The sequence below is a fragment of the Petromyzon marinus genome, chromosome 27 (genome assembly GCF_048934315.1).
Source record: "Petromyzon marinus isolate PM22_M1 ecotype Great Lakes invasive population chromosome 27, UKy_Petmar_22M1.pri1.0, whole genome shotgun sequence".
Taxonomy (NCBI): Eukaryota; Metazoa; Chordata; class Hyperoartia; order Petromyzontiformes; family Petromyzontidae; genus Petromyzon; species Petromyzon marinus.
The window spans coordinates 461,413-474,023 of record NC_133693.1 but is presented as its reverse complement, the minus strand read 5'-3'; the positions used below and the strand labels follow the sequence as shown (position 1 = coordinate 474,023).

Here is a 12,611-nt window from a genome sequence, read left to right as displayed (position 1 = left end):
CCTTTGTCTCCGCCGTACAAACAGAGTGCGTGTGCCAGTATTCCTGGAAGCATCGTAAACCAACCGCTGCCTTGCTGCACAAACAACCCGTGCTTGCAGTCTCGCCCCAGAGCACAGGACCTGCAAGCATCTGCTTACGTATAATAAAACGCCCATTAACATGCGGCGCAGGTACCAGTGTTTGTGCCTTTGTATTTGTTATGAGAGCATATGTGAGTGTAACACAGTGATCCGAGTTAGATTCCCACTCGCAGCCAAGGATGACAAATATGCGAACTGTTCCTGGGGCTTTCCCTAGGTCTACTGAGCCTTAAATAAGTACCTCAGCAGTGGGAAGACAAAGGCGGCTACATATGGTGCTGGACACTCACCCTTCCTGTGCTGTGAAAGCCTTTGCATACAGCGCAAATCGGTGGTCATTAACGGCATTTTGTCTGTGCGTTTGTGGGTGCATAGGTGTTTGTGTACCGCTGGTCATCCCACACACACACAGTGCGGTCGATTTATGTTCTCACAAGTAACGATAGAGCAGCAAAGATCAATATGACTGTGTTGCTACGTATCTCTTTGATGCGGAACGTCGGACATCGTACCAAACAACGAGTGGCACAACCCTTAAACACGCCGGAGAGCAAGGAGCGAGGATCGCAAAAAAAACAAAAACAAGAGCGCCGTGGATCGTGGCTCGTGTGTCGCACCGAGCCAGGATTACGCAGCGGGGGCGGCTGTCGCAGGGTGATCCGCTGGCAGCAGACGCGGCCGAGGGGGGGGGGGGGGTAGGGGGTGGGGGGACTCCGCATGGCTCGCGTCCATGAGCCGACACCAGATGTTCGTGGCTGACATCGCCGCATTAAACCGGTCCCTGGCTGCGGCGGAGACAACGAGCGTGGTCCGCCCGAGCCTCCCGGAGCGCCGGCGCCGGGCGCGGTGCCGCGCGGCCCTTCCCCTCGCTCGAGCGCCGTCTCTGCGGATTTGTGATTCTTCTAAAAAGGTTAAACGCATCGGCAGGGCTGCGCTCCAACAGTGCGGAGCTCTCGGCGCATGCGACGAACCCTCGAGTCGGATGCGCTTCTGCGTCCGGATGTTGTCGCACCTCAAATTGCAGCTCTTCCGCATAAGATAATTTTTCAATCTCGAGTGCGGATTTCAAGGATAGCGCGCTTAGTCTGTCGTTGAATACGGTCATCGTCGTTGTCATCTATTGTCTATCCACTGCTAGATGGAGGCCTTCCTGGGCCATCGCCACCCCCGATGGTGCAGTGCTGCTACTACAGTCCATCTCACTCTTGCACGCGAACCGATTCGTCGCTTCGCTCCTTTGGCTGCCATTCCGTCACCAGTCTCGTCCATCGGTCACCATAATTTAATAACGTTCATGAAACCTGATCTATTGGCCGTTGGGGCCTCCATATGCAATGCCTCCCAGTAGCATTTCTGTATGGAACAAGACCCAATCACACCAGTACCCACTTATCTCACGTCTTATCAGCAAGGTGTAGTTAAAACAACGTAGTACACATAATTAAATCGCTGCTACATACACTTCTTTGCAGCGGAGGCTTCGGCACCATTCTCTTTGCACTAAATCGAGTGATCTCTTTTTGTCTTTAAGTATTTGGGAGAAAAAAAACATTTACCAAAATCTAATGAATAATCTCACACATGAAGCTGTGCATAAGCCGGGGCAGCGAGCCTCAAACACGTGTCTGAGGAAATGGGCTTAAAAGTCCTAAAAACCGGTCGATGTTATTTTATTTTCAAAGTCTGAGGAGGCTGTCGCCCATTGACGAAGCGCCTCTGGGTTGTGGACAGCGACCTCGCGCCAACTCAACCCCGATTACTCACCCCCCCCCCGCCCCCATCGATCCGATCCAAATCCATCTTCGTACTATTTTGGCAATGTACCTGTTTGATTTGAATTTAATAATAGTCGTCGTCGTCAGCCACGATCGTACGTTGCCCACGAGGAAGGCGCTCGCATGCCGAGCGACCTGAGGCCCGGCCGTGCTGGGGCGTCCCGGTCCGCCCTCTGGCGCCCAGATGCGAAGAACGTGCGTTGCCGCGTCCTCGAGCCGCGAGTCTCCAGTCTGGGATGACCCTTTCGAGAGACGCTCCACGGAAATCGGAGGGAGAAATCGGAGAGCAGAAAACGTAGTTTGAATGAAAACCCCCACCAACGTCTCCCGACGACCTCGATACGGCTAGTAACGAGTTCAGCCCTCTCCTGGCATACAATCATAGCCATGGCTTCCACAATATCTAATCAACTGTTGAGAAGAAAGTAAAAGGCTTACGATAAATCATTAGGGTATCTATAAATGGGTCAAGCTGTACAATCAGATCATAGCATTTTTAAAGCTAAGCTCAGATATTGCACGGAAGTTACCATTAATGGCTTTAGGGTTTTTCTCCAAGTAAACGTTTTTTGTAGGGTTCTTTAAGCGTTGTACCATCATCATCACCATCAGCCACGAGATATTTCCCCTGATGAATAAAGGCTTTCCCAAGCCATTAACAATCCTTGCACCTCCGACACAGCAGACAACCTCGTCGTGCCACCTCTCGTCTGTCTGCCACTTCATCGAAAGTCTCGAGCACTGGCTGTCGTCTCTGCTTGGGGGGGGGCGGGTCCTGCCCTGATCTACTCCCAATCTTTGACGTGACCGTGTGGGCCCGAATCTGTATGTTGATGTATACAGTTGATATACAGTAGATATACCTACCATCAACCTGATTATGAGTTCCCTAATCCGTGTGTTCCTCTCTTATGTTGTATTGTTGGTTTTCCAGACACCCCAACCTGCTGTCACTCACCTATGTATTTAATTATTTGTATCCCGGTCCACCATTGATAATTGCCCAAAGTACACTCCACTCCGAGGTACACACACTCCGAGGTACACACACTCCGAGGTGCACTCCACTCCGAGGTACACTACACTCCGAGGTACACTACACTCCGAGGTACACTCCACTCCGAGGTACACACACTCCGAGGTACACACTCTGAGGTACACTCCACTCCGAGGTACACTTCACTCTGAGGTACACTCCACTCCGAGGTACACACACTCCGAGGTACACTCCACTCCGAGGTACACACACTCCGAGGTACACACACTCCGAGGTGCACTCCACTCCGAGGTACACTACACTCCGAGGTACACTACACTCCGAGGTACACTCCACTCCGAGGTACACACACTCCGAGGTACACACTCTGAGGTACACTCCACTCCGAGGTACACTTCACTCTGAGGTACACTCCACTCCGAGGTACACACACTCCGAGGTACACTCCACTCCGAGGTACACACACTCCGAGGTACACACACTCCGAGGTACACACACTCCGAGGTACACTCCACTCCGAGGTACACTCCACTCCGAGGTACACACACTCCGAGGTACACACACTCCGAGGTACACTCCACTCTGAGGTACACACACTCCGAGGTACACACACTCCGAGGTACACTCCACTCCGAGGTACACACACTCCGAGGTACACACACTCCGAGGTACACTCCACTCTGAGGTACACACACTCCGAGGTACACACACTCCGAGGTACACTCCACTCTGAGGTACACACACTCCGAGGTACACACACTCCGAGGTACACTTCACTCTGAGGTACACACACTCCGAGGTACACACACTCCGAGGTACACACACTCCGAGGTATACTCCACTCCGAGGTACACTCCACTCCGAGGTACACACACTCCGAGGTACACACACTCCGAGGTACACACACTCCGGGGTACACTCCACTCCGAGGTACACACACTCCGAGGTACACTCCACTCTGAGGTACACACACTCCGAGGTACACACACTCCGAGGTACACTTCACTCTGAGGTACACACACTCCGAGGTACACACACTCCGAGGTACACACACTCCGAGGTATACTCCACTCCGAGGTACACTCCACTCCGAGGTACACACACTCCGAGGTACACACACTCCGAGGTACACACACTCCGGGGTACACTCCACTCCGAGGTACACACACTCCGAGGTACACTCCACTCTGAGGTACACACACTCCGAGGTACACACACTCCGACGTATACTCCACTCCGAGGTACACTCCACTCCGAGGTACACACACTCCGAGGTACACTCCACTCTGAGGTACACACACTCCGAGGTACACACACTCCGAGGTACACACACTCCGAGGTATACTCCACTCCGAGGTACACTCCACTCCGAGGTACACTCCACTCCGAGGTACACTCCACTCCGAGGTACACACACTCCGAGGTACACTCCACTCCGAGGTACACACACTCCGAGGTACACACACTCCGAGGTACACTCCACTCCGAGGTACACACACTCCGAGGTACACTCCACCCCGAGGTACACTCCACTCCGAGGTACACACACTCCGAGGTACACACACTCCGAGGTACACTCCACTCTGAGGTACACTCCACTCTGAGGTACACACACTCCGAGGTACACACACTCCGAGGTACACACACTCCGAGGTACACACACTCCGAGGTACATTCCACTCCGAGATACACACACTCAGAGGTACACTCCACTCCGAAGTACACTCCACTCCGAGGTACACACACTCCGAGGTACACTCCACTCCGAGGTACACTCCACTCCGAGGTACACACACTCCGAGGTACACTCCACTCCGAGGTACACTACACTCCGAGGTACACTCCACTCCGAGCTACACACACTCCGAGGCACACTCTCTCCGACGTACACTCCATTCCAAGGTACACACACTCCGAGGTACACACACTCCACTGTGTGTTATTGTTGGGTCCCTCTGACACGTCCCCCATTGTTTCGTGGACTCGTTGTGCATGACCTTTGTTTATCTCACGAGCCCGACTTTGCACCATCTCTATTAAGCTCTTAAGTCATTTCCTGTAGTTCGCATCCATCTGTTGTTATCTAGACTGTGTCATCAGCTAAAACATAATTGTTCGGACATTGTGTTGTTTGCTGGACTGGCTGGCTGATTGTGGCCATCATTGTTTTTCCATTGAAGTCACTAGTTAAAGCCTACATTTTATAGATTTTTCCAGGTACTTTTCACAAAATCAGAAAGTGTTTGGCCATTGGCCTACGCTTTTATCCACGGGGATTACTGAGACGACGGGCATTGGGGTCACTGGTGAGGCCACGTCCGACAACGTGGCACCCGTCTCCCGGTAAACAACGTGCACTGGACAACATTTCCTGCCATTGTGTGCATCTCCCAAACCACGACCCCCGCTGCCGTGGGCTGTATGAGGTTTTTCCACACTGTACCAGCAGCAAGCTGCCAAAAAGTAAAAATGACGAGGTGGATTTTTATATATATTTTTCAGAGATGTTTTCCCTTGCCTTAACTTTGAGCTTCAGCCGCCATGAAAAGTCACAACAAGCTCCATGGCTGTGCCCGCTTGCCGGCTAAATATTAGCGAGCCTAAGCGATAGCGATCAAATTAAATGTCTCTACCAGGAGCGTTGTAGATGCGAGGGGTTAATCACGCCCAGGGCCAGCGGGTCCCTCCCGCTGGGCAGCCTTGTTGCACTACAAGCGCTCTAATTAACCAATTTCCCGAGGCCGCTCCCTCGCGAATTCAACTGCGCCGTTTGTCGCCGCCGCTCCAGGCTGAGGAGCTGGATTAAACAAAATAAACAACGCCCGATTGGGGACCTTGCAATGGGATGGCTAAAACACATCCCTGTTGCCAGGTCAGAGGTTATACCCTGAGCTCTAGCATCGTCAATTATTTTAAAGCTATTTTTATCCATGAGGTCATAACCTTGAGACTTGACAGCCTTTCCATGCTGTGTTTATTTTATTAAAGTTATTAAACATGCCTTCTCACAACCGCCTTTCAACGGACAATTTGACCTCTCCAGAGGTTGTGACCTCCCCTTGCCGCAAAGCTGTTTTGCAGTGTCCTCTTCGTAGTCCTTAAGGTTTATATAAGGTTAAGAACATTTGCGGGGAGCTTTGTTCAAGTAGCGTGTTTACAGTTTTGTGCACGGGACGGCAGCGTGAGAATTTCCAGTGTGGCCTCATGAAGCCCCGTGCACGAAACGACGCACAGCACGTCGCCTACCACTTTACGACGGACACAGAAAATACACGCAGCGTGATAATGGGCTCTTCTCAAAACGTCTAATTCCAGCATAACTATAATTTTGTGGAAAATTTGTCTTCACATCTTTCCACACGATGGTCTTCTGTTTCGAATGTCAAGGTTTTGATGATTTTTACAACCTAGCAACCCCTGTGAGGATGACGCACGCCGAGCGCCCAGCTGTGGTCATGTACAGTGAGGGAACAAAGTATTTGATCCCCTGCTGATTTTGTACGTTTGCCCACTGACAAAGAAATGATCAGTCTATAATTTTAATGGTAGGTTTATTTGAACAGTGAGAGACAGAATAACAACAAAAAAATCCAGAAAAACGCATGTCAAAAATGTTATAAATGTATTTGCATTTTAATGAGGGAAATAAGTATTTGACCCCTCTGCAAAACATGACTTAGTACTTGGTGGAAAAACCCTTGTTGGCAATCACAGAGGTCAGACTTTTCTTGTAGTTGGTCACCAGGTTTGTACACATCTCAGGAGGGATTTTGTCCCACTCCTCTTTGCAGATCTTCTCCAAGTCATTAAGGTATCGGGGCTGACATTTGGCAACTCGAACCTTCAGCTCCCTCCACAGATTTTCTATGGGATTAAGATCTGGAGACTGGCTAGGCCACTCCAGGACCTTAATGTGCTTCTTCTTGAGCCACTCCTTTGTTGCCTTGGCCGTGTGTTTTGGGTCATTGTCATGCTGGAATACCCATCCACGACCCATTTTCAATGCCCTGGCTGAGGGAAGGAGGTTCTCACCCAAGATTTGACGGTACATGGCCCCGTCCATCATCCCTTTGTTGCGGTGAAGTTTTCCTGTCCCCTTAGCAGAAAACCCCCCCCAAAGCATAATGTATCCACCTCCATGTTTGACGGTGGGGATGGTGTTCCTGGGGTCATAAGCAGCATTCCTCCTCCTCCAAACACGGCGAGATGAGTTGATGCCAAAGAGCTCCATTTTGGTCTCATCTGACCACAACACTTTCACCCAGTTGTCCTCTGAATCATTCAGATGTTCATTGGCAAACTTCAGACGGGCATGTATATGTGCTTTCTTGAGCAGGGGGACGTTGCGGGCGCTGCAGGATTTCAGCCCTTCACGGCGTAGTGTGTTACCAATTGTTTTATTGGTGACTATGGTCCCAGCTGCCTTGAGATCATTGACAAGATCCTCCCGTGTAGTTCTGGGCTGATTCCTCACCGTTCTCATGATCATTGCAACTCCACGAGGTGAGATCTTGCATGGAGCCCCAGGCTGAGGGAGATTGACAGTTCTTTTGTGTTTCTTCCATTTGCGAATAATCGCACCAACTGTTGTCACCTTCTCACCAAGCTGCTTGGCAATGGTCTTGTAGCCTATTCCAGCCTTGTGTAGGTCTACAATCTTGTCCCTGACATCCTTGGAAAGCTCTTTGGTCTGGGCCATGGTGGAGAGTTTGGAATCTGATTGATTGATTGCTTCTGTGGACAGGTGTCTTTTATACAGGCAACAAGCTGAGATTGGGAGCACTCCCTTTAAGCGTGTACTCCTAATCTCAGATCGTTACCTGTATAAAAGACACCTGGGAGCCAGAAATCTTTCTGATTGAGAGGGGGTCAAATACTTATTTCCCTCATTAAAATGCAAATCAATTTATAACATTTTTTACATGAGTTTTTCTGGATTTTGTTGTTGTTATTCTGTCTCTCACTTTTCAAATAAACATACCATTAAAATTATAGACTGATCATTTCTTTGTCAGTGGGCAAACGTACAAAATCAGCAGGGGATCAAATACTTTTTTCCCTCACTGTAGCTCTTCCCCGTGCAGTAGAATTTACCCCCTGTCCCTTGCCCCGAATAGCGAATGCGGATGTGGAGTATTCAAACTCCCCCCCACCACCCCCTCATCTGTCCGCCTACGCCACTCTCATCATTGAACCCTAAATGGTGGATTCGGTTTCTCGTTTACCCGCCCTTTTGTCCATACATCTTGTTGTGGCTGTGGTTTTTGCCACAGCGAGCGAGGCACGATAGACGTTTTGGGCCCCTGCAGACCATATCCTGCTTGTGGCATTCCACAGAAAGTGTCCTGCTCCTCCTCCTTTCCGTGAGTCGGAACTTGATGTTTTATCGAAGAGGAATGTAAACAGATTTAAAACGTAAACACGGTCGAAACCCATGGCACTGACCGTGTTGTTACCGCCTCTTTGAGAGAGAGACATTGACCCAGCGCTGCAGCTCACGCCAAATGTTTCATGTTGATGTTCATTGCGCCATCGCTGTGCGTTTGTAATGGCTTTCTCCGGAGTTGTTGATGCCAATGTTTCCACTGTTGTTGTGGTCATTGTTAGCTCACCATACTTGATGACGTTGCTGTTACAGCTGGTGCTCCACTCGTTTGTAGAAGAAAGGAATACATGGGGGAAGTGGCCGGGTGACTCAGCGTCGCAGCACTGAGCCGGCACCACTAAGCCCTAGGTTCAACTCCAGGTCTCAGCTGCCTGTGATTGGCCAGAATCATCAGCCCAGTCACCAATGACTGCATAAAACAAACTCTCTTTAGGCAATCGATGATGCATTACTGCTCATTATTTATTGTTTATTTGTACAGTTATTTTAACTCCATTAACACAAACAAAGTATGGGCATCTAAATTGCACAAGTCATGAATAATGTATTGTCACGCGCGAGCATACCAAGCGTGGGATTCGATTTTAATCGACGGATCGTTGCGCCGTAGCACACGTCCTCGTCGCTGTAGGGCGCCCCTGCGCGGCATGTCAGCGGGAGACGTGGTCAAAATGTGATGATCAGCTTTAATTGAGCGTGGAGTTATTTGAATACCAGCGTTCAGCCGGGTCTTGAGAACGCTTTTCGTTTGTTTTGAACAAAAGACATTTTGCTAAACTTACAGCATCACCATCATGGCCAGCCGTTTACACCGTAAACCAGCGGTCCCCAAACTTTTTGGCACCAGGAACCGGTTTAGTGGAAGACAATTTTTTCACGGACCGGGGCGGGGAGGTTCATCATTGGGTCTTTCCACCTTTTCAAAGAAGCTCTCCAGCGACGTTTGTTTTCTACTCATTTTGGCTACTAGGGGTTAGAGCTTGTGGGCTTACTCATTGTGGCTACTAGGGGTTAGCTTGTGGGCTTAGTCATTGTGGCTACTAGGGGTTAGAGCTTGTGGGCTTACTCATTGTGGCTACTAGGGGTTAGCTTGTGGGCTTAGTCATTGTGGCTACTAGGGGTTAGAGCTTGTGGGCTTACTAATTGTGGCTACTAGGGGTTAGCTTGTGGGCTTACTCACTGTGGCTGCTAGGGGTTAGCTTGTGAGCTTAGTCATTGTGGCTACTAGGGGTTAGAGCTTGTGGGCTTACTCATTGTGGCTACTAGGGGTTAGCTTATTGGCTTACTCCTTGTGGCTACTAGGGGTTAGCTTGTGGGCTTACTCCTTGTGGCTACTAGGGGTTAGCTTGTGGGCTTACTCATTGTGGCTACTAGGGGTTAGCTTGTGGGCTTACTCACTGTGGCTACTAGGGGTTAGCTTGTGGGCTTACTCCTTGTGGCTACAAGGGGTCAGCTTGTGGGCTTACTCCTTGTGGCTACTAGGGGTTAGCTTGTGGGCTTACTCATTGTGGCTACTAGGGGTTAGCTTGTGGGCTTACTCATTGTGGCTACTAGGGGTTAGCTTGTGGGCTTACTCATTGTGGCTACTAGGGGTTAGCTTGTGGGCTTACTCATTGTGGCTACTAGGGGTTAGCTTGTGGGCTTACTCATTGTGGCTACTAGGGGTTAGCTTGTGGGCTTACTCATTGTGGCTACTAGGGGTTAGCTTGTGGGCTTACCAACACTGTGACTGAGACAAGTGCGCCATGCGGGAAAGAGGCGCGGATGGAAGTGGTGAATAATAAAATAATTGGGGCGGGCCACGTGCGGACTCACCGCTCACCTCCTGCTGCGCGGCCCGGTTCCTAACAGGCCACGGACCGGTACCAGTCCGCGGCACGGGGGGTGGGGACCCCTGCCGTAAACAGGCATCATCGTCATTGCCCATGTGTGCTGTTTATTTTGAAACCCCCTCGGTCAGAATCATCTGTCGCTAATTAAAAATGCATTGGATGCAACCGATAACCAAATGTTTTATTCATTAAAGTGTTGTCACCGCGTTTTGTTGTGCTGCTGCTGCCACTTGTGTGGCTCTTGTGTGATTGTAATCGTTGTCTGTTTCTGTCATTGCTGCTCCTGCTATGACTGCTTCTTCCACTGCTGCTCCTGCTGCTTGTACATTGGCCTCTGCCGCTGCTGCCCTTTCTCCTCCTGCTGCTGCCATGGCTTCGATTGCTCCCTCTGCTTGTGCTTCCGCTCGTGCCTCTCGCGTCAACTGCCATTGCTGCCGCCGCCGCTGCCACCGCGGTTCTCAGAGGCAGCACGGCGAGGATGTGCCGGTGCCGGTGAGTGTGGCACGCTCGCGGCGCTTCACTGCGACGTTCGCGCTGCGCACGGCGAGCGGAGACCCTGACGACCGCATCCGCTGCGTCGCCAAGACGCGCGGGGGGTCGAGCGTCTCCAACCTCGTGCCCTTCCGTGTCAAAGGTGCAACCGCAGAGGTCACGGTGATGACGATCCACTATGCACCATCATCACGATCCACTACGCACTATCATCACGATCCACTACGCACCATCATCACGATCCACTATGCACCATCATCACGATCCACTACGCACCATCATCACGATCCAATACGCACCATCATCACGATCCACTACGCACCATCATCACGATCCACTACGCACCATCATCACGATCCACTGCGCACAGTATTTCTCGACGTGATGGGAGTGTACATTCCTTTCTAAATTTGAAGTTTTCGTGACTGCAAGGATCAATAACTCTTTGGTTCTATTCGGTAAAGTCACGTAGGTAAAAAATAAAACAACAAAAAATCACGACGTTTCGGCCACAACACAAGTGGCCTTCATCAGGTGAAGGGACCGGACTGTCCAACGTTGTCCTCTGGACAGTCCGGTCCCTTCACCTGATGACGGCCACTTGTGTTGTGGCCGAAACGTCGTGATCTTTTGTTGTTTTATTTTTTACCTACGTGACTTTACCGAATAGAACCAAAGAGTATGGAGTGTACATTCTTTGAGGAACTGAAGGAACTATGCGGCAGGCCCTGAGTCGTGACGGGGTCACGTGTGGTGGGGTGTAAGCTCCTTTAGAAAGCTCCCGGTACACGAAGCAAAATGTCAGACATCATTTGGCACAACTCCGATAACCACAGTTGACTACGTACGGTGCAACAGAAGTTCTACATCTCACCCCGACACAGATCCGAGTGTCGAAATTACTTGCAATTAAAACATCTAATTTTGTCATTGTTAATCAATTAGACAGGGATGCTACCATAGTGAAGTGGGTATCAATAAATAGGCCGCCTGTTCGACCTCCTGGCATGGCAGTGGAAACGTTGGGGCACGTTTATTCAATGCCCCCACTGCCTCTGTCCACGCAGCAGAGCCAATGGGTTTGCAGCACCTCACCATCGGCAGCCCCTGCTATTGCTGGGCAAGGCGTGTGCGGACCTCTGCCAAGGCGTCTAGCCAGAGTGGAACAGTAGGCTAAATTACCCTCTAGATGGGCTCCGGTGAACTCCCTCCGGTGGAGGAACCTTCCTCTGCAAGCTGAGGAAGCAGTTGCAGGGATGCGCCTTTACCTTTTACCTGTTTGAAATGTAAATCTCACACCTTCATGTAATGGACCTTTTTGCATCTAATTACATTTCCTACAATACATTGTAATTTGAATGCTTTTGGCTCATATCTGGACAATGCACACGGTGCGTGTGTCCACGCACAGCTGCTCATGTCTCCCAGGTGCTGATGTTGACACACCGCACCTGGTGCTCATATAACGCCGATTCGACCTAGGGGAGGCCCAGGATAAGTTCTGATACCACTTGCCACATTAAAGGTTATGTTATTTTGGAACAATGTTCTATAAAAAAATGTTTTAGTGCTTCTCACTCGTGAATATGATATTTCACAGGGAAGGTTTTGAAAAGGTGATCCTTTGGCATTGAGCGTCTGCCCTGTGTCTGAAAAAATAACCCACATGCTCCTCACTGGCTGTGAAACGCTCCTTATCTCACCGCACTTTAATTGTTGGATTATCTCGGTTTTCCCAGCCATGCAAAGAGTTAATGTCGCTGCAGTAAAACACACACACATACGAGTTACAAATCGGTTTGGGATTTGTTCATTAGCAGCGCGTTAATAAGGCCAGAGCGGGCTGACTGTGGCAGATCGATGGCAATGCTCAGCTCGCTCGCTAAGTTAAAATGGTTTACTCATCATCAGCCATGATCAATCCACTGCTGGATGATACCAATAATTACAATAATTTCCACCAGGCCATGGAGGGAAGAGAGGGAAGAGCGCTGCCTCCGATGGGAGTGGAAATGTCGCAACAGAGAAACTCCCGAGCTCTACGTTGA

The 12,611-nt window shown here is 50.3% G+C and overlaps 1 protein-coding gene across 3 annotated transcripts in view; it reads left to right on the top strand.

Annotated features, from left to right (window-relative positions):
* LOC116946687 (receptor-type tyrosine-protein phosphatase kappa-like) overlaps window positions 1-12,611 on the top strand; it is a 181,240-nt gene that overhangs the window by 73,005 nt on the left and 95,624 nt on the right. For all 3 annotated transcript variants that reach the window (XM_032961896.2, XM_032961899.2, XM_032961900.2), the window contains exon 6: window positions 10,534-10,705. In XM_032961896.2, coding sequence (XP_032817787.2) covers window positions 10,534-10,705 — 172 coding nt within the window. The remainder of the gene's footprint in view (window positions 1-10,533; window positions 10,706-12,611) is intronic.